Raw genomic sequence first — 22,957 nt, 5'->3', positions numbered from 1 at the left:
CCACCTCATTTGTGAGAAAGCCAAGGTACCTTGGGGGTCAGTACATTCACAAATTAACTCCAGGTTACAGAGCTTTACAGGCTTTGGGGGCAGTTTCCCAGGTCCCAGTTTGCAATAAATGCAACTTTAAATAAAAGGAGCTGCTTTAGTGCAAAGCTGGGACTGTTCTCAGCAATTCACTGCCAGAGCAGCGATATTCTTTTTAAGTCCTTCACTGGTTTGGCTTTCACAGGCTCAAAAAGAAGCCAGGAGAGGTCACCCTTGGCCATGACAGGCCACAGCTACTCCCAGCAAAGAGACAAACCCACCCCTTCCAGTTTCATGGAGTTTTTATTAAAATATCATTTATAACTGGTACAGGTTGGCAGATGTTCTGTTCTTTCCCCAGAAGTGGCAGTGGAAGGGCCCAGAGAGGAGAACAAACGTGGTGCCCACGAGGGCAGATGGAGCCAGCACCGAGGGGTGACAGCCCCAGGGAAGAGGCAGAGAGGGCTGGGTCTCACCTTCTCCTGGGAGTGCAGGCTGGTGTTTAACGGGATAGCTGCTGCCACTACAGCCAGTCCTTTCCTAGGAACTGTAAAAATCCATGCCATTCTTGGTTCTGCTGTGAGGCCAGCTCCTGTTTGTGTGAGTGTTGTTAAAGCTCCTGCTGTGCTGCAGCAGCGCTGGCGCCGTGAGGAGCAGAGCAAGGACCGACACTCCTGGGGAGCCCTGAGGAGAACTCGGCTTGGGAGGCTCTGGAGAGAGTCAGGAATGGGGTCCACGCTCCAGGTGATGCCTCTTCTGCCCCTCAGGTGAGTGAAGGCACATCCCAGGTGCCTGCTGCTTTCATGGCCTGGGAAGCTTCTTTACTGCTGGAGACAGACCACACTGGGAAGGAAAGCAGCTCCAGAGTGAGCACACGAGGATGGTGCAGCAGCTTCTCTACCAGCAAACACTTCCTTGGCTCTGGAGCTGATGGCTGCTCCCTCAGAGTCCTGGAGCTCTCTGGGGACAACTCCACTGTCCCCAGGTCCATCAGAGCACCTGTGTCTTGCTCACACCTTGGGAAGAGCTCACCCATTCCCTTTGGGATTCCATCCAGTGGTATGGAGTTACTGCTGAAACCTTAAACAATATCCTACAACAGCCACATTGAGAAGTCTGAGTTCACTTACCACGTGTAACAAACCAAACAAAAGCAATAATTATGGAATTACAGGGTCACATTTTAATTCCTGAATTTTACAGTTCAGCATTAATATCACCACATGTATACAAATGGTGTAAAACAAGTACAGTGGTATCTTTAATACAAAATAAACTTCTGTTTTATGGAAAAAACTATACTTCATATCTACACAGACAGCCCATCTTTTCCAAACAAGAGCTAAAATTAAAACTAACTACAAAAATCTCCAAAACAGAGAAACTGCTTCAGTTTAAACTATTCCAGGAGAAATGGACCCATAACACGTATTACAAGTGATCTATGTGGTGGATTGCAGCTGGTTCCATCTTGAACATCTCTGACACAGTCGCTGGGAAATCTCCTCTCACTCAGTCATGATCTCAGATCACATATGGGCAAACTAACATTAAAATATTTACAGTTCATGTGCTGCTCTTGAAAATAAAACCTGGACTGTTTGCCTCTGTCACCTTGCCATGAACTCCCCTGTTCCTGTCACAGTTCACTCACCTATGTGGAATGTGCTTTTGTGTTTTAAAAAAGCAGCTTTTGTACCACCCCAGGTTCAGGTGCTGCTTGTGGATTCCATCTCCAAGCCCTCAAGGTGTTCTCCTGGCAATAATCCTGTCTTGGTCCAAACTGCTTTGGTGTTAAATGCTGCTCAGTCCATCACTGTGAAAAACCTGGGAGTGTTTGTTATTCCCACCTCAAGCATGGAGCTCCCAAACAGAGGAACAGCTGCTCCAAGAGGAGCAGCCCTTGGGACACGTGGAGCACGTTGGAATTCAGGCCCTGCCCAAGCTGAGGGATGTGCTGGGTGCAGCCCCACCATGACACAAGCAGCTCCTGCAGAGCCTTGGGAAGCCTCTGCTCCTTGCCATGGATATTTCTGGATGTCTCACTGACAAAACAAGCAAAACCTTCCGTTTTGAATCCAGCTTCCATTCTCTCCTCTTGGAAAATACAAATGAAAACTTCTTTGAACTGTTTTAAACAACTCAACATGCACTATAACTGCAGCGTCCCTCCCTCCAATCATGAGAAATGCAGTTTAGTTGGTAATAAATGGTCCCAAAATATGGATTGTTCTTATGCAAACAGAGTTAGTTTTCCCTTAAAATTTTTTTAAAAGAGGCATTGCTAAAAGAACACAACTGACAGCACCATTACAAAATTAAGATTACTGGGTTCAAAATTTAAGCTTGAATTTTTTTTCCTAGTTCTGTTAAACAATGGGGAAACCCTGCAATATTTTTAAAAAAGTGTTACCATACCTTTCCCTCCCCCTTTCCCTCCCGACACCTGAGACTTTCCTTGCTGAGAAGCCATCATCCAGGTTCTGAGAATACTAACCCACCTTTTTTTTTAAATTTTTCTTTTTTTTTGACAGCCTGAATGGCAGACTCCTTACTTTCTAGAAAGACATTAAGTTCCTTGGAAGATTTGTGTTTACAGAACTAACCCTTTCTAGCTGATACACCGAGTTTCTTTTGCTACTCCTTGTATTATCTTATGTACTCATGGGAGAAAGCTTTCTGATTCAGATTTTTTTTAGCTCTTAAAACAGTTGCAGCATTTGAAACCCCATAATAAAAGTTCTTATTCCAAAGTTTTGGTTTCTTTTATGAACCCAGACGAGGTCTTTTCCTTGGAGATGTCTCTTCCTCTTCATCATCATCTTCATCATCAGGATAATCCACTAGCCCAACTAGACTTCCCTGCCAATTAGAAAAGGAAAAAGGAAGTTTTTATATTGAAGAAGTACCTAGAAAGGTGCAAATTTTGAACAAAACCTCCAGCCAACCCATCCAGGGCACTCCAGCCTTTGGCATTCCAAGTCTCATTTGTCTGGAAAATGGGTTTGAACCTCAAATTGCAAAATGTGCTGGAGCTTCCTCACTGCTCTGGGTCAGGACTGGGAATTGTTTAAAGACCACTTCCAGCCCAGTGGGACAGACACAAACTCCAGTGTGCAGGCTGACATCCCTTTGTGCTCAGCCTTAGGGTGGGCAATCACTCCCTGCTGCACCGTCCTGCAGTGCTCAGGAGCTCCGTGGCTGAGGACTCCAATAATGCCCAGCTCAGTCAGGCACCACCCAGGGCTCACTCACTGCATTTGCCTCCTCTAAAGCACTGGGCAATTCCCCAGCCACTAACAGAGGCACCAACAGAGCTCCCAAAAACCCCAATTTCCTGTGTACATCAGATACACAGAGCAGCAAGTGAGCAGCAACAAAAAGCAGAAACAGTGAAATGCAGAGGATGTGGGATGAGACTGCACCAACAGAGTCCAGCCCCACTGAGCCTCCCCGGAGCAGTGAGGGATGCACTGCAGGGCTCAGGGTGAATTCATCCCCCCAGGGAGGTGCAGCTGTTCCCCACAGAGTTCTCCCACCTTGGGGGCTGGCACTGCCGTGCTCAGGGCTGTGCTCTTGGAGGAGGAGCCGTTGGAGCTGGCTGGTGATGTCTGAGCTGCCACGGATTTGCTGTTTGCACCGTTCGCACCGTTGGCTGCGCTGGCTGAGTGGGAAAAAGTGAATTTGAATCCCCCAGCTGAAGTCCTTTTTGGAAGATTCTCTTTGTCTTCACTCTCCTTAGCTGAGGGACAAACATTGTCACACTTAGGTATCAGCTGCACACCAAGGAGTACAATCCACATCACAGTGCAATCGCAGGAGACAGCCAGCAGGGGTTTTGGTTCCAATTCTGCTGCAATTCTCAGTTCCCCAACCAAGCCCATCCTGAGCCCACCAGCAGCAAACTGAGCAGGGCCTGGATGCTGAGGGCACGGGGACGTGGCTCACCTGGAGCACACAGGCACATTCAGAGTCCTGCTTTTGGGTACCATTTAAACTCCTTATTTAATCCTAAACTGGCTTGTGAAGACACATTGGGATGTCAAGACTCAATTACATGGAACACCCTGTGCTGCTGCTCGAGGTACAGAGCACAACCACAGGTGAGTGTGGGTGATACTGCCATGGAGCACTTCCAGTGCCAACAAGCTCAAACACAGTAAATACCTTTTTTAGTTTCCATAAATTTCTCATAGCTATCTGGAAAATCATCCTCCTGTTTTGACTTCTCAACTGGAGGTACAACAGCTTCGCCTTCTTCCTCTTCATCTTCATTGAACCACATTTCTTCATCCTCCTCCAAGGCTCTGGCATCCCTGCGGAATCTATTGCTACGCAATATGGATGGGACACTGTAAGAGACACACAGGGATCCCAGCTTGGCTGCTGCTTCAGGCTTCAGAAATGCCTCCAGAGCTTCCAAGGGAACTCAGTGCATTTGAGAGGGCAATGCAGCTCCAGCTCTGGTTCTGCCCTCACCCCAGACTCACCAACACCCCAGCTGATGATGAGCCTGACCGAATCCCAAATTAGAGTGACAGAGCAACATCTTGCTCTTCTCTTAGAGAGTCCTCTCTCTTCTCTAGAAACTCTCTAGTGTTAATTATTCCAACACTCTAGAGTTTTCTGACCATAACATTCATTCCACTGGCCAACATCAGCTCTGCTACACTTGGCCACAAGAAAAGGCAGATGGGGCTTTCCTCTAGTCCAAGAAGTTTTCACCAAGAATGAACCCCAACCCCAGTCCCAGCTCCTGCTGCCCTCTGGGAAAGGAAAAAGCAAGGAGCAGAGCAGAGCAGCAGCCCCTGCCAGGCTCAGGACACAGAAACTGAGACCTACCTGTTCAGCTTCTGGCTTTGTCGATCCTTTTCCTGCTCGTATTTTGTCTTCAGTCCCTTGAAGGTCTGAACATACTCAATAGATTCAAGTGCATTATAGAAGTTTTCAACTATATGTGCAATAAGGGACTTAATATCTTCCTGCAGAAGAACAAAACAGGGCTTCAGCCTCAAATGGGCACAAGCAGAAGTTCAGAAAGCTTTTGAGTTTACCATGGAACGTAACTGATTTCTTGCCCAGAGCCAAAGCATTATTGTACAACATTATACAAATGTGAAGCATGAAATCAGATTTACCCTTAATAAATAGATGAGATTGAGAAATAATTATAAGGCTCCCCATAGAAACAGACAATGGACCCAGCAGCGTCCCAACTGTAATTGTGACATTTCAGTTAAACAAAGATATTTTATGTAGGAGAGCTGTGCCCTGTCCTCCCCACAGGCTCCAGCTCTCTCCAGTCCTCAGCATCTACAGCAGCTCATGTGGGACCAGGAACCTTTTAGTCAGTCTCTTACCCAATCAGGCAAACCCTACAATTCCTAATGTTCTTCTTGCTGGAAAAAACAGCAGCTACCATATCCTACAACTAAAAACCACCCTTCACTTTCACAGACCACGAAGATTGCCAGCAAAGCCTCCCACCCATGAAGGCACTGGCAGCAGTGGCCCAGGAGCTGCTGCAAGCCCTGGTTTCCCAAGGTGCCCCTGTGAGGGCTGCAGCTGCACTCACCACGCGGATGAACTCGAAGAGCTCGATGACAGCAGAGTTGAGCAGGTTGTAGCGCGTGCCGTTGTCCAGCAGGGCGTTGATCACGGGCTCAAAGAGGTTTCCCTTGGTGATGTAACGGTTGTAGAATTCATCCTTCAGCCCAATTATCCTCCTCATAAAGCGAAGAGCACCTGGGGGAAGAAAATTCAAGGAGTTAACAACCACATGCCTTGTGGAAAGAACTGAAACCCCTCACGTTACCCAGAGGAAGATGGGCCCCAGTCATGGACACATTTTATGAAAAATCCTTTCCTTAGGATTTTTTCTCCTGAGAAGCTGAGAGGCCTCAGAAACAAAATGTAAACAATGGTTGTCTGCTGCTGTGGAATGCAACAGGTGCATCTTTGGCCTCATGTGGTTGTTTTTAATTAATGGCCAAACACAGTCCAGCTGTCTCAGACTGTCTCAGTCAGTCACAAGATTCTATTATCATTCCATTCCTTTCTATTCCCTGCAAGCCTTCTGATGAAATCCTTTCTTTTAGTATAGTTTTAATATATCATTTACTTTTAATATAATATATATCATAAAATAATAAATCAGCCTTTTGAAACATGGAGCCAAGATTCCCATCTCTTCCCTCATGCTGGGACCCCTGTGAACACCACCACAGGCCCCCAAACCCAGAGCATTGCAATCTCACCCACACCCATTAACACAAACCCCAAGTGTACACTGAACACCTTCCACACAGCCCCACCATGCCTGGAGGAAGGAAATCACAACAGCTCCATACTCACACAAGGCCAGAAATGTGTGTTTTGAATTCATCAATACCAGCACTCTTCTTAGCAAATCTTTGTTCATAATGTAATTCTTGATGTGATATGTGTGGTGTTCCACACAGAAAGTAAGCAGCTCCAAAATTAAGGCAAGTAGTTGTGCTGTTTGGTAATTATCTGCAAGAAAAAGGAACAATTTCAACTTTCAGTAGCAAGGTTGTCTAGGAGAAGAAAATCCCACTAACTTAGAAACAGATGAAAATGTTCCTTCAGCTGCCAGTTATTTCAAGTGAATCAAACATACTTTTTTCTTCAGTAAAAAGTATTAAAAGAAATAAAATATGAGCATGCCTTTTTTTTTTCTAATAGAGTACCATACACAGCACACAAGGCAAGTTTCAAAACTCAAAGTCAATTCAGACTTACCAGGACAAATTGTATTACTCTTAGTGGATCCAACTACTGCATCTGATAAAGAGAAAACAAAAAAAAATCAGAAAAAGGTTTTCAAAGCACTGTCAAGATTTAAAAGATGGGAATAAACCAACAATCAATTCTACCAAGTAATCAGATTTTTCATCAGATCAAATGTTTGTGAGCTACAGGGACATAAACACACAGCAGGAATGCAGCCAGGTGAGACTTCTGTATTTAATTTATCTTAGTTTTAAATCCATCTAGGTGAAAATGTATAACCTAAACCTTAGGAATATGATATAGAATAAAAGCACCAATCCTAAATTTTTCAAATACTGCATTAAAATGAGTGCAGTCTAATTTACAGACACTGCATTTTAATTACAGACACTCTCTGCTCTACAGGAAGTATTTTTAAATACAATTAACAATTGTACATTAGCATGATTAACATCAAGGAAGTGCAGCAAGCACCAGCACTGTCAGTCACTGCCAAACACTACAGGCCTGAAAGGAAGAAAAAGAAAATGGAAATATTCAGTACCTTTTTCACATTTATCCTCTGATGTATTGGCCAGAAGTGGAGCAGTGAGAACGTGCATACAATGGTTGTAGAAGAAATTGAGAAATTCACTCTTTTCTGTTTTCTAAAACAAAAATAACTCTATTAAACACTGGGATTTATACACAGGCTTTTAAATAAGAAATAACAATAACACAGGAAACAGCCCATACAAAATTCTAGTGGCTCCTTCAGGTCTGCCTGTATACCTGTTGGGCCTGCAGGACTGTGTTCAAGGAAGATCAGTTTTTGCATTTTGGGAGAACTAACCAAGCTCACCATCACCAAAAGATCCCCACCATGCAAATATCTACTAAAAAAACATCAACTCAAAAAGCTTGACAAAACTTTTGTTAGTAAACACCTGCCCAACGGCCCAAAATGGAACCATTAAGCTTATTTCTGGCTTGTTTGAATTCAGTATCAGGGCAAACACAGAGAATGTCAGGTTTTCAGCTCTGCTGAGACAGTGCAGCATCTGTGCCCCCACACCTCCTTACATTGGCTGTGGCCAGCATGTTCTCTGGGTCAATCAGAGTTCTCAGCAGCCCCATTAACTGCACAGCTCCCCCCAGCTCCGGGTCTGTGTCACAGATCATCTGCTCAATCACCACGTTGATGAGGAGGATGTCCTGCAGAAAAATCCCAGACACACACACCACCCAAGTTAGACACAGTTTCAAGAGTGGAAAGTCATTTCCATAGTCTCTGTAATTTTTTGAAGACAATTTTAAATTAAACTGAAGAATTGAGAGTTGCATTTGGATACAGAAATTCTGGCAAGCACAACCCTCCACACTTACAACTCTTGTTAGCCAGAGTTCCAAAACTGTAAACCCATACAACAGCAACATGCTCAGAGATGTCTGTATATTAAACCTACTTTTTCCTGTACTTCTAGAGGTTTGTTTTGCTGTTTTATTTGTTTCCTCCTTGCCCAAAGACTCAACAAACTACAAACCACTGGGACTTACATCATCACTCTGCTGGGCCTCTTGCATCACAAATTCTCGGACCATGGATGGGCTAAATTCTACTAGATAAGAAAATATATCTGTAGCAGCAGATCTAACTTGCAGATCATCCATTCCCTGATAGAGAGAAAAATTGATTAGCAAGAAAAAATTAAGATGGTATTTATTATCAAGTAAAGCTGAAAGTAATAGGTAGTTTTAAGTTTTGGGAACATCTCATTACCAGAGTTTCTATGAGAAGCACAGTAATAGGGTTACAGAAAAACAACAATAAACCAGCAAAATGAATTGCAATGTTCAGGCAGCAACAGCTGTTCCAACCACAGGAGTGAAAGAAATTCTGTTTTCCCACTGCTGATTAGGACAGATTAATCTGCTAACGACAGGATTATGGGATCTTTTGGGAGGAACCAGCCAACAGTTCAAGATTATCTAAAAATACTTCTTGGGCCCTGGGCCAGCAACAACCACAACAACAATCCAGCTGCACAAAGAGCCTCTGCCAGTTTTTACACCCCCTTGTCCCAGGGACTGTGCTGATCACAGAGTGAGAACACCCAGAGCAGCCAGGTCAGGTACCTCAGAGCTGGGGCAGCCTCTGTACTGGGAATGCTCCAATCGACTCCCACTCCCAAGAGAACAAAACTGACACTGAGGGGCTCAGCAGAGCCAAAACTGCCTCAGTGGCTGCAGCTCTTCTACTTGTTTAAAATCAGCTTGAAGTTTCACTCACCATTACAATTTCAAGAGCTGGAAGAATTCCCAACTTTGCCAAAGTTTTGAAAAACGCATCTCTGTTCTGAGGTTGTAACGTCTGAGAAAAGGCGCAGAATTCCTTGAAGAAGTTCACCTGTCACACAGGGAAAGGGAATTCGAGCATTTGGGTCACAAAACTCTCTGAAAGGACCAAACAGTCACATTTTGGGGCAGAGTTTGTGTACAGAAATCCCTCAGGGACTGCAGGAGAGTTTCCCTCTGACCCAGAGCCCTGGAGGCAGCACAGGGGCTGGCACTCACCAGTTCACACCGTTTGTCATCGTCTGTAGCTTCGTCTGTCAATTGTGCAAAAACTTCTGATAAAAACTTCTCGTCTTCCTGTGTAACACACAAAAGGAGCACACCTTACACAGAGCCTCTGGGAAACAACTTCCACCCCTACAGGAGTCAACTCTGCAGAAAGTCCAGCTTTCCATCCAATTCATCCCAAAGAGACAAATGCCAGAGCACACATCCAGTGGGATCTCTCCCAGGGCACTGTTTCAGCATTCCCTCTGAGCAGCAGCAGCAGCTCCAGGAGAGCAGAGCCAGGTGAAGCTGAGCTCAGTGATGGTCCCTAAAACTGCAACTACAAAGGGACAGCCAAGGGACAGCTTTGCAGCCATGTCCCCAGTACCTTACTGACAATAAAACAACCTCTCCCACATGCTCTGCTTTGCCAAGCTGGGAAACTTTATGGACTGTTACTGGGTTTTCACATTCACATCCTCTGTTACCAAGAGATATTTCAGCATATACAGGAACACCTCACTTCTTGCAAAGCATTTCGGTTACCCCATAAGATCAAGAGGTACTCAAAACCCAGGGTGAACATCAGCATCTCTCAAGGGTTCAGGCACTTTCTGTCCTTTCACATTGAAAACAGTGTTGGAGTTCTCTCAAATTCAAATGTTTCTGTTACCTTATAAAGACAATATAAATCTTACAGCAAACAGTAACATGCTACAGCTGTACAAAATTTTGCATCACTGAATCACTTCAACTCAAACTCGTGCATTGAACAAAAATGAACAGAACAGCAGCATTCCAAAAAATATACATGAACTTTACATTGCATAACACAGAGTGTGCTTACCTCTCTATTTTGCTGTGTGCTGTCACTAAAATCTGTCTGCTTTATTACAGTAACAATACAGAATTTTTACAGTTACAGCAATGCCAACCAAAAACTGGCAAAAAAACCCTTTTCCTGACAATTTTCAAATGTGGGGATAGAAGTGCTTTACAAACAAATGATACATGGAATCAACATCACAGGGAGTGCAACATACACAGATTTAGTAGTTTATTTTAAGCTTTGCTGGCTTAAACAGCTTAATTAAGCCTGGTACAAAAAAAAACCCCAAAGCACACTACAATCAACAGCAGATAGAGTAGGAAATCCCTACAGTGCTAGCTGAGCACAGAAACATCTCCTGCCTGTCTAGGGCTGCTGTGTCCTGAAGCAGGGGATGGATGGAAGGATGGATGGAAGGATGGATGGAAGGATGGAAGGATGGATGGATGGAAGGATGGATGGATGGATGGATGTTCCTTTCCCACATGGCAGCCCCAGCAGCAGCACTGGGCTCTGGTGCTCTGTGGCACGTACAAAGGAGCTTTGCTGCCTGGCAAACCCAATCTGCTGCTGCTCCTCTAAACTGCCTCCTCCAGGGAGCTTTGCCAGTGTATTTGGGGTAACAGGACGTCCCATGTGTTCCCCAAACCCAAAGGAGATTTGGAGTTCTTGTGCCCAACAAGCTGATTTGCACCACAGGCCTGTGAAAGCACTCCTGGACCTCAGGTCCCCACGAGCTCAAGTGGGAATTTTCCTCAAGTGTGCTGTAACATCTTTTCCATGTGTGCTTCTTCTCAACCTGTAATTCTCAAGGGTCAGCATTATCTGTGAATCACCACACATCTCATTTACAGGCTACAGAATCAGCAGGCAAACCTGGGTGCACATACTCCATCTATGATGGCAAACCCAGCAAGGAACTGTCAGAGAATTTCAGAACCTTCTGCAAGGAGCACTCCCGGTAACAGCAAATCTGAGTTCTCTGTTACTGCACAATTAAATATTCAGTACTACAGAGCCCCAATGAAAAAAACAAACTCTATACTTAAAAATCTCTAAATGCAAACAGGACTGTGGTGTCAGGAGCATAATACTGAATTTATTTTTAGTTTTTGAAAATATATGCAAAAGAATTTAAAGGAAAATCTTTAACACAAAGTTAATAATTTCGCAAGAGATTTAATTTTTTGTTTCTTTCTGCTATTAAGCCACAAAAACAGTAGAAAGAAGCCAAATAGCATACTCATGTAATTCTCTGGAATTACTGTTTTATTTTCCAGTCCTTTATTGAACTCTTTACCATATTTCACCCATATCTGAACTCATTAACATATTCAATATGGATGTTATGGATGTCCAGTGCCCCTTTCTCTCCACCATTTTTACTCCCTTCCTCTTTTCCTCAACTCTTGGTGTTTCACAGAGCCTCTCCACAAGAGTATGGGGTGAGTATGTGATGTACCCTACACAAATGGACCATTTTTGGACACAGATAAACAGAACAAAGCCACCTGGGTACCCATGAAAACCCCAAAATGCCATGAATTCACCCAGCTCTTCACTGAGGCTCCTTCTAGGGTCCCAACCACCTTGGAGCCTCTTCTGCCTACAAAGTGTGCAGGACAGTTTTCCATTAAGTAACAGCTAGGTTATTTATTAATTAATACTTCTGGATATCTGTATGAAACAAAAACCCAACAACCAGTTACCTAATCTTTAAGACAACAGGAACATATGAAATTAGTACCATGATGAAACAGCAGTGCAACAGGAATGGTTCTGAACATGCTCTTTAGAATCACAGATCCAGAATTTGTCACAAAACCAGCACAATGTCCCTAATCCAGAATACAACAAGTTTCCTGTTCTCTAAATACCTACACAAACTTGACCAAAAATTGTATATTGCTTGGGAATCAAGGAGAAAAATCTTCAGCTTTACAACCCATTAAAAATATTATTATACTCACCTGAAATGTACCTCTTCAAAATACAAAATCAAAGGTATCAGAGAGCAGGGCAAACATTCAAAACATTGTGCAAATGATGTGTGTGATTAACTGCAATCCATTTTGAAACTACAGCTACAGGTATCTACAAACAATCCATCCAGACCATATGAAGAACCACTTACCTGCAACATACTGACAATCTCAACTTTGTTGAAGAAAATAAAGGAAGTGAGGGTAGAAAGAAAATTCTCTTCAAAAACAGATGGTGTTGGGAGGATGATGTCCTGAATATACTGTACCCTGTAAGTCTGGTGGATTTTTTGCCTGAGTTCAGAGTCTGTAATAGGAATAACCTCCTTAAATTTTGCTGTTTTGGTCAAGAACTCCCTGTGCCGTTTTGGCTGAGCCAAAGAAGGATCATACTCCAGGCATCCAACCACATCCATGATGCACTCATCAGAGAACATCACCTCAAACAGAGTTGCTTTGTTGAGGAACAAAATCCCTCGAATAATTTCATACAAATGATGCAAACCCTCGGTGTTCTCTAAATTCTCACAGACTTGGAAAAGCTGCAGCAGTTTTTTAATGTAGCCCTCGTTCTCCAAGGCCAGGGCCAGCTTTTCCCTGCGGATGGGTGAGGAAAGAACAGAGGTAACTAGGTCAGCAATCTCTTCAAGTTTGTTGAGCTCACAAGTAGGAAGGTCAATCAGAGGACTGGTTTCAGGCATCTCCTCGATGTGTTCCTCTTCTGACTCTATCAGGTCCTGCGTGACTTCCACTGAAGGATCCTTACCCTGAACCTGAGGGAAGAGTGCACACAGTTACTGTCTGATCCCAAAAATGAGCAGGTCAGGAACCAAAGTAACAACACATCCCAGCTGCAGTGGGATCTGAGCTCTCTGGTTCTTACAGCACATTTGCAGTTCCACAGCACCCCAACAAGCTGCTTCTTCCTCTACCTGAGGCCAGCTGGGAGAAGGACAATTAAAGCCTGGAACTCTGGCAGTCCCTTTCTAATAAACACAATCACACCAACGGCCCCAGAACACCGACCACCTGAGTCTCACCATTACAGGGATTTTACCAAGGCCTGACATTCAGTCATGAGAATAACAGCTGGTACTCTAAGCAGGAGCAATTTAAGACCTTGCACAGAAAAGAACAAATATTTGCTTGCTTTACAAGCAGGTTTAACAAGGATGCACAAATACATCAAGTCACAGAGACACTAAAACACCTGGAAAAACAGCATGTTTCAATTTACTGTACCTGGCAGATTTTTTCCCAAATTTCATCACAGCCAGCTTTTTCTTGGAAACTCAGTGCTAAATCATAGTTCTCTGCTTCTGACCAAACAATCAGGGTGTCCTGTTTGAGATAAAACCAAGAAAGTTAATAAATTGTTTCTGAAACAGGTCTGCAGTACATATTAACTTCTACTCCTTTAAAGCCAATGTCTACAAAAGAAATAAATTTAAAGTTACATTTGTCAAAAAAACCAATAAAACGCTAAAATATTATCTAACCCATTCTGCCATACATGAACTTTCTTTCTTGTTATTTTATGACCACTACCTAAGACAAAACACATTTAAAGATACTATTTTTCATATCCAAGTCACTTATGATGGCATTTTTCTGCAAGATACATTTTTTGAGACAACAGCCTTGAAATGGGAATGCACACACTAGATTAAGAAAACCTACAATATAACAGGTTAAGTATTTTCATATTCAGTAAGATTAAAACAAATCCTCCAAGATTTCAGCTTTTCCCTCAGAAAGTGTTTATATCTAAGTGAGACATAATGCCTAGTTAATGTTCAAATATTCCTTTCTGAATTAAAAGCCTTACAGCCCGAATAATACAAAACTCCCAGGTTCTTACTGAAGTTACAACCATCTTGCCAGTTATTGACATTTGAGCCAGGTTTTCCTTCTGTTACTATTGCCTCCATCAATTCCATTTGTGCACTTGCACAGCAGACCTGGAAGTTTTGATGGAATTTCTGAACAGGCTAAAATGGTTTTGGCAGAGGCTTTATTAGGACACTTGCTGCTGTCTTGTAAGGAATGCAAGCCTGTACTTCAACTTCATATATTCAGTTGAATATTTATTCAAGGCAATACAGACTGGTTGTGGTTTAACCCAGCTGCCAAGGAAGTCCCACAGAGCTGCTCATTCACTTCCTTCCACCACTGGGATGGGAAGGAGAATCAGGACAAGGTGAAAGTTCTGTTCTTGAGGTAAGAACTGTTTCAAAAATGAAATAAAGTCAAATATAATGAGCTATTATAATAGTTACAGCAAAAAAAGGAAGGGGAAGAAAGGAATAAACTCTGACAGGTAAGTGATGCTCAGCAGCACCTGAGCAGTGATTGGCCCCTCCTGGCCACCCCCCAGTTTATCCCTGTTATCCCAGTATGGAACATCCCTCTGGCCAGCTCAGCTGTCCTGGCCAGGTCCCTCACAGCTCCCTGGGCAGCTCCTCAGAGCCAGAGCACGGGGAACTCACCAGTCCCTGCCTGAAGGGAAGCCCTGCTCAGCACCAACTCCAGCATCCCTGTGCTGTCAGTGTCATTGTCACCCTAAACCCAACCACAGCACTGCACCAGCTGCTGGCATGGAATGAACTCTGTCTAGAGAACAGTTCCCCATCCTACAGCAAACTCATCTTCATATAAAAATATCCAAACTGAGCAGCTCTCTGCTAACTATCCAGAATATTTGATGAGCTCCAGCAAAACAGTTAAACATTCCAAGTTTGACTCCCTGAACTGTTACCACAGATTTTTAAATACTGAAGTGTTTTTTAAACACTTGCTTAATGGTCAGTAAGGTAATTAATTCCCACATTTACAACATTCAATATTCACCACACAACTCATCAAGGCTGGTTAGGTCTTTAGACCACTTTTAGTGAACACAAAATATTAAGAGTGGCATCTTTAAGCTCAGTAAGGAAACCCAAAGAAACACCTGATGATATTCCTTAGGAAGCTTCAGGGGCAGTAAGTTTGTAAATGCATTATCTGGGCTTACACAGGTCAGGGAACACTCCTCTACTTCCAGACTGACATCTGGGAAGGACTGCTGGCATGGGACAGCAGGTTCCCTCTCCATCAGCAGCTATTTGGAGAACACACATCTGTGTCTCAACAAACACAACTCCCAGCTGCCACAGCTACCACTGGAACATCAGTGAACATCAGCAGCACTGATACAGCATTAATTCTTCATTTCTACAGCAATCCTAATTCCTCAATACCCATGGGGAGTTGTATCTTGGAGGTTTTGGCTTTGCCCTTTTTTTTCTTTGAAAATAAAGTTCAGAATAACATCACCGTCGACAAATGCCTACCAATAGATCCATTTCCTTCTCCCAAAATAATCACAGGCCACACTAAAAACTATGGAATTTGCACAGACAATTTTTTCCTTTCTTACTAATTTTTACACATTTCTTTAGAGAAAAAGTTTCCCTGTTGTGGAAAGAACAGGATTCAATGAGTGAACAGAGTTCACTGTGGTTTCAGCACTGTTGTGAGTTGTTTATTTATATTACAGTGTCCTATATTACACTTGCACTTTTCTCCTACAGAGAAATATTAACAGGGAGCCTCTCTGCTGTCAGGCTCCACTCACAGCTGGTCCAAGCTCTTGGAGTTGACATGGTTTTCATTCCCAGCTGTCCCCCCTCATCTCCAGCCCAGGACCTCTGGATCTCTGTATTTACCTTGTGCCATTTCACAGTCAACAACTCAACTGGGCTTCAAGGGAAAAATAATAATTGTCAACTGCATGCATTGAAAAGCTTCATCAGCTCCCTGATCTGGGTCTTGTTCAGAGATTAATAAAACAATAATTCTTAAGTACAATTTGAAGGCTGTTACAGAATTCCAAATCTGAAATGTTTACCTTGAAACATTCTGTGCAAGTGCTGATGCCCTGACACTCAAAATCAATGCACTGCAGGTAAGCTGAGCCTCAGAGGTGCTCCACTGAACAAAGAAGGACACACACACTCAGCAGCCCTATTCCATAGCCCAGGATGATTCAAGTAAGAGAATTAATGCAGTAACTTAAAATGACTCCAGGCACCCAGGGACTGCAGTCAAAAATTTGTGAAAATTCTCCAGTTCCTGAATGGTACTTGTTACAATCTGTACTGCCCACACAAAGCAGAAGTTATATAAGCTTTTCCAAAAATATTTCAGAAAGACTGAAAGATGGTTTCAACAGAAAATAATTGTCCAAAACCAATATAAGACGTACTCATCTGGCACACACTTCCTGCATGACCTCAGACAACCCACAAAGAGCAGACAGACAGACAGACACCTTCCAGGCCAGGCTCCACCACTCCCACCTGCTCAGAGGCCATGCTGCTCCATCCATGAGCAATAGCAACGTTCCTTAATTCACTCAAGCACCATAAAGGCAAAAGAGATTAATTCTGAACAAAAACTGAAACTGAGAGTTGTTCAAACCCTTCTCCAGTGCTGGTGTGCACAGTGCCTGCTCCTCCACAGTGCCTGCTCCTCCCTCCATGTTCCTGCACCACATCCCCATGCCAGGAGCAGTGTGGGGAACACGTGGGGATGAAAGGAATCCAGCAGGAAGACATGTTTCAACTGACTCAGTCACACATCCAACCTGCCTCTGGATGAACCAGGAGTGAAGAAACCCTCTGGCAACTGCTGGGGCTGGCTGCAACAGCACCCCTGCAAATGTGATAAATCCTGGCCACCAGGAACTCCTAGTCTGCCTTGAGCAAAGCGTTCTGTGGTCACACAGTGATGGAAACTCTGGCAAAAACAGGATCTGCACACGAGCTCCATCTCAGAGCTGCAAACAGAGCACACCCAAGCAAAGGTAACAGCAGAAGGCAGCACTCCCTGTAAGGATTTCTGCAGCAGCTCCATTTCTTCAGCCATGGACTGGCTCTCCTGCCAGCTCTGCCAAGGAACAGTAACCTCAAGCAGAGGCTGAAACATCACATGGGTGTGGTGGAACCTTTAAAAGCACTCCTGCCAGAGCCTCCAGAACACATCTGAGCCTGCCCTCTGGCTAACGAGGGGTGTCCAGCAGAGGTGTGTAACTCCCAAAGCCTGTGCCCCAAAATCCAGGGGGACCTGAAGCTCTCCAGGCTCTCATGTTTCTGCATTCATCTAACTAGAGATAATTTACATTGTACGCTGAGCAGCTTGGCACCTGTCTGACCCATCCAAGCTGAATTTCCCTAGAGAAAGGGAAAGTTGTGATGACAGTGTGCCCAACACCTGGGCAGAATGAACTCCCCAGGAACCACAAGTAGGACTGGAGCAGGAGGTAACAGGCCTGTCCTGTTTGGGGTTAGTCAACAGCTCCAGCACTAACAGTGCAATACTGGAAGTCACAGACTGATGCACAGCACCGAAAAATCAGTGCTGGTTTCCTTTTTTCACAGGACACTGTTATGCAAACCACAATGAAGAGTTAAGCACCCTCTGAGTCCAGTCAAGTCATTACATGACAGATGTGCAGGCAGGGCATGCTTCTGCTTCTTTTCCATCCAGCTGCACCACCCTGCAGCCTTCCCCAGATCCAAGGCCATCAGCTCCCCAGATCCAAGGCCATCAGCTCCCCAGATCCAAGGCCATCAGCTCCCCAGATCCAAGGCCATCAGCTCCCCAAAGCCAAGGCCATCAGCTCCCCAAAGCCAAGGCCATCAGCTTCCCAAAGCCAAGGCCATCAGCTCCCCAGATCCAAGGCCATCAGCTCCCCAAAGCCAAGGCCATCAGCTCCCCAAAGCCAAGGCCATCAGCTTCCCAAAGCCAAGGCCATCAGCTCCCCAAAGCCAAGGCCATCAGCTCGAGGACAATGCTCTGGGTCAGCTAAAAGCTGCACAAGGTTGTACAAACCTTAAGGAGCAAACAGTGAAGAAAAAGCCTTCTGCCACATGAACACAAAAGTGTAAGTATCAGAAATAAAGCCAGCCAAAATAAACCTCAGCTTGAGTGTTTCTAAACTATGATCTACCTTTTCCACAAGAAAAATGGTAACAAAAGTTACCTAAGTCACTTAAAACTGCTACCATTTAAGTAAAAAAGGCCTACAATTAACCAGGTGTACTTTCAGGAAGCAGGGTGTGAAGGGAAGCATTTTAAAACTTTACAGCAACAAAATCAGCATTTATATTTCACTCTGTATAGGTTTCCTGCAGTAAACAGGAAGCAGTTCAAGACTCTTGGCTTCTGGAGCTCTGCAGAGCTCCTTGCTCAGCATGGCCCCCCAGGAAAGCCTCCAGCCACCAACCCCTAACCAGTGAAGAGCAGAAGCCACAGACAGCAAACAGCCCCTGGAAAGGCTGGCCCAAAGCTCCACCTCACTCCTGACCCAAAGGGAGCCAACCCACGTCCACAAGATAACAAAGTCTCCTTCTCACACTCTCACACTGTAACTTGTCACTATAACAGAACCCTCAAAGATGTGTCCCTCTGTGACTTAGGAAGAACAAAATTACTTTTCTACAGAGCTGAAACACTCCTGGATACCATAAGGATAAAGAACAAGTATCAGCCACTGAAGGAACAGAGACTCTACTGTAGAACAAAGGAGCAGAGAGAAAAAACTCCAGAAAACCCATGAGAACAATGCAGGCAGAGACATCAAAAATGCATGCTGAAAAAGGGAAAACAATAAAAGCAAAAGAGATTCAGTAAGCTGATTTTTTTCAGTGGATGAAACAAAAATAACCTATTAACACAGCTCCCAAGAGTTTTACTTTGTCTTGCAGGAGGTTTACTCCTAGGAAAGGCAACTCTCACCATGGCTTGTGGCCTTACCCAGGACAGCAGGAGCCTTCAGGGCTAAAAATAAAAACTAAACAGCAACAACAAAGAAAGGAGTCCCACAAAGACAAATTCCTTCATGTTATTTCCAGAAAAAGAACTCAATAAATAAATAAATACACTTCAACAGAGCTGGTCAAAGTTTTGCCTCTCTAATTTTGCAATTATTTCAGATGGCCTAGCATGGCAGACAAAAGTTACACATATATGTTTCCAACTATCCTTCCTGTAATGATTTCAATATTTCTCCAAATTGCACATATTATCTTCAAAGCCTAAAGTCCAAAATGTATTTTTCTAGAAGACCCACATAATAATTTCTAGAAGGCAAAGTGATCAACACCCAGAGGCTTTTCAGCAATTTTTTCACCTCTAAAAAACACCTATAAATTTTTTTCACCTATAAAAACCACCCTCAATAACTGCATGTCCTCCTGCTTTTCCTTTTTCCTGAAAAAATGCAGTTACTCCAAGCACAAAACAATTCCTCAGCACCAGCAACCAGAGATAGTAAAGCCTAGCAATAATACTTGCCTGCTGTTTTTGATATGCAGTATTTGGATTTATCTTCGATTCTAACAGTAGTGAACCTGAAAAAGGTATGAAGAGAGATTTACTGAATCCAACAAAACAAACATCTCCACACATCTCACACCACTGCCCACGTGCCAGCCAACAGACTCTCAGCTTAATCCAAATCTCACAGAAAATCCACAAGAACCGCCTCCTTTAAATATAATTTCCTAAAATAAGCCAGGTAAGATAAAATTCAACAGGAATATCCCTACTAAAATACATTTTTCTCCTTTATTTTAGTAGAAAATCCACTGTAGCACTCCTTTCTCCTGAAATCTGGTGCAAGAACCAGCTATTTTGATGGAATTTTAGGCCAACTATAGAAATTCCAGCGGGTAATGTGCTGCCCAGCATAAAAATGTTTTTGTCCAGAGCAGCCACGTGGGCCACTTGCTTTGACTCCCTTCAGCTGCCCTGCAGAAGTGAATCACCCAGCTACTATAAACGCAGGGACTTCATCTTGTGTATGCAAGCAGTGTATGTCTCCTGGCAACAGCTCCGGAGCAATTTATACCAGTCTTAGGTGGTTTATTTAGCACATTAGCACCTGTCGGCTGACAAAGTGGGCAGCACGTACCTCCCCCCTCTAAAAAAGACCCTTTAAGGTGACTTTAAAGTGCAATAAAACACAAGGGATGCCACCCGACTGGAACACAAGCAGGGAATTCCTGAGGAGAAAAAGAGCGACAAACAAACAACTTTTGTTTTTCACAGCGGTAAGGAAGGGAAGAAAAGAGCACCTGAAAAGCAAAGGATATTGCTGTGAAAGAGAACAAAATGTCCTCACATGTCACGGCTTCAGCTCTGCTCGGGCCGAGGAGCTGCAGCTGGCTGGGTAACAGCGTGGAGCTGGGTCAGGGAGGTTTAGGATGGATATCAGGGAAAGGTTCTCCCCCAGAGGGGGGTCGGGCACTGCCCAGGCTCCCGGGGAATGGTCCCGAGGCTGCCAGAGCTGCAGGAGAGCCTGGATAACGCTCTCAGGGACACGGTGGGATTGTTGGGAGCCCCGTGCAGGGCAAGGAGACGGACTTCGATGATCCCGATGGGTCCTTTCCAGCTCAGCACATTCCAAAATTCTATCAACTGGGAGGGGGAAAGTCTTAAGACCACGGTAGCAAACGCTGCTGTGGCTTGTGTGGTAAGGAAACTTCACACGATCCGCAAGATAAGGGAAGGCACGGAGAGTGGAAATAATAACAACAATAGTCCTCTGGGGTGTCCCAAGGGAAGGCACCACCAGCCGAGCCCGGCGATGGTGGGGGGCGGCCCCGGCGGTCGGGGCCCGGAGCCGGGCGTGGGGCGAGGGGAAGCGGCCTGGGCAGCCCCGGCCACGCTCTCACCGTCCGACTCGGCGCGCACCAGCAGCGACATCCCCTTCAGCCGCTCCACGTAGCTGGAGGAGACGTGCCCGGTGCCCCTGTCGTCCCATTGCCGATCCTCGTTGAGCGTGTAGACCTTCACCCGCCGGCGGGTGTCCGACATGGTGCAGCCCCGGGCCCGCTCCGCCTCCGCGGGGGCGATGGAGCGAGGGCGCCGGGGAGCAAGCGGGGCCGCCGGGCCGCTCAGGGGCACCGCGGGGCCTTTAGCGCGCCGCTTCCCATGGCGAGTCAGCGCCCCCGCGCCCCGGCCCGGGCCTCGCTGGCGCCGCTCCGCCTCAGCAGCTACTACAGCGCCGCCGCCATCTTGTAACCCGGCTCGGGCCGCCTTTCTCTTCCTCCCCGCCCGGGCACGGGCTCCCCTCGCAGGGGCTACGGCGGCCGCCCGCTGCCGCCGCGCCGCCGACGGGACGGCGGCCACAGGGGCGGGGCCGCGGGGCGGGGCCCGCGCGCTCTCCCTCACGGCGCCGAGGCGGGAACGGGGAGGGGGCGACAAAATGGCGGCTGCCCTCACCCGCAGCGGGGTGTGGGCGCAGGGCTGTCTTTGCACATCTTAGGCGTCTTAAGGGCTGACATGTTCCCCCTAAAAACCGTAATTTTCTTTTTTCCTTTTTTTTTTTTTTTTTAAGTCTGTCTACAAGCTGGTGCCACAGCTGAGGAAACGCACGCCTCTCCCCCTCACGCCACAGCAAGTGCCACCCACCGCCGCTACACAAAACGACGGGGGAGCTCCGCACCCCGGCCAGGGTAAATTGAAACAGCACACGCAATTGAAACAGAGTTTCAATTTTTAAGAAGAAAAGGTGTCCCCTGCATCACAAAACGGCAGAAAGGTTAGTGAGCAGCATCTCCTTACAGCAGCAGCCATACTGTAGCACGCCGTCTGTGCCTGCTTTGTATATCTCCACACAAGGCTCGAAAGCTAAACTGAAGGTAAAGCTTCACAAAAGAGAGAAATGTGCTTAATTAACCCTCACACACAGCGTACAATTTAAGACAGACCACTTGCCAAGCATCGTGGAGTCTGTATGTAAAGTTTTCAACACTAAATACCATCAAAAGTGTTCAGGGAATAGAGCTGTGTGAAACAGCGGGAAACCGGGGATGAGGAGAAGCCTGACTGTGTCTCCAAACCCAATTTTTGAGGCTCTGAAGGGAAGGAAGGAGGGAGGACAAGTTCTCCTGAGGCCAGGGTGTGCCCCGTTCCCAGACAAAGCCAGACTTTCCTGGTTCTTGCCTCACGGTGAAAGCAGTCACACCGGTAGGGCTCCTATTCACACCACTGGCATTTCTCTGCTCTCAGGTTCAAATGTGGTTCCAGAGGAAGGGAAAGAAAGTGTTTCCAACAAACTCTGCCACTCAAAGTAACTATCTGCAACTTATCCAAACATTCTCTGGGCAGGTTTAGAAAACTTTAACATCTAAGTAACATTCAATTCTCAGCTTTTGCTCTGATATTCATTGTAGCAGGCCTCTAAGATTCAGTCACCAAGAAAACACAAGATACACCTCTGAGAATTATCCTATACACTTCTATTTAGCTGTATAGGAGCACACCGTGTGCATCATTATGGATAATAGTGAGTCAGTAACTATAAAAAGACCATGTTAAGTGGTTTCAAAACCCTGGACTGAGAGTCACATGAACCAGTTTACAGTCAGGTTCCAAACAAGCCTTCCCTGCTGTGTTTTAGTGGCCTTTCCTCACAAGGTATTACAAACTGAGCGTATTTCTACCTTAGAGAAAGCTCAGTAAAAAGCAAACACACAAAAAGGAACACAAACCCCAATGGCCACAGTATATTTCTGCCTCAGGACATCTGCTGCTCATGAACTCTCCCCTCTGCACGACTTCAGTGCGTGCTTTTGGGCTCTTCAAACCAAATGCACAAAAATAAAAGCATGACCTGTACTCATGATTAAATGCAGCACTTCTCAGGATATATAAAACACAAGAAACCGCAGCAGAGTATTTTGGAGCAAATTCTTAGAAGTGAATAGCTACAGAAAGGAGTATGTGAATTAGAATTGGCATGAAAAACTATTTCTCATGCTTCAGCTGTGAA

At 45.1% G+C, this 22,957-nt stretch overlaps 1 protein-coding gene across 2 annotated transcripts; it reads right to left on the bottom strand.

Annotated features, from left to right (window-relative positions):
* Positions 1–1,187: 1,187 nt before the first annotated feature.
* Positions 1,188–21,237, bottom strand: PPP4R3B (protein phosphatase 4 regulatory subunit 3B). 2 transcript variants are annotated; one of them, XM_059467388.1, is made up of 16 exons: positions 20,856–21,237; positions 19,474–19,529; positions 13,375–13,473; positions 12,285–12,905; positions 9,334–9,411; positions 9,050–9,166; positions 8,317–8,433; positions 7,843–7,974; positions 7,325–7,427; positions 6,790–6,831; positions 6,382–6,540; positions 5,603–5,772; positions 4,870–5,009; positions 4,195–4,379; positions 3,567–3,691; positions 1,188–2,889 (listed from the first exon to the last, which is right to left on the bottom strand). In XM_059467388.1, exons 1-16 carry the CDS (start codon positions 20,995–20,997, stop codon positions 2,794–2,796), a joined length of 2,382 nt encoding a protein of 793 aa, XP_059323371.1. In that variant the 5' UTR covers positions 20,998–21,237; the 3' UTR covers positions 1,188–2,793. The 2 variants fall into 2 exon arrangements, with proteins under 2 accessions (XP_059323371.1, XP_059323370.1); XM_059467387.1 differs by having other exon boundaries at positions 3,567–3,769; positions 20,856–21,235.
* Positions 21,238–22,957: the final 1,720 nt, after the last annotated feature.

This window comes from Ammospiza nelsoni, chromosome 3 (assembly GCF_027579445.1).
Source record: "Ammospiza nelsoni isolate bAmmNel1 chromosome 3, bAmmNel1.pri, whole genome shotgun sequence".
Lineage (NCBI taxonomy): Eukaryota > Metazoa > Chordata > Aves > Passeriformes > Passerellidae > Ammospiza > Ammospiza nelsoni.
The sequence above is the reverse complement of the archived record's forward strand: the minus strand, read 5'-3'. Positions and strand labels throughout refer to the sequence as shown.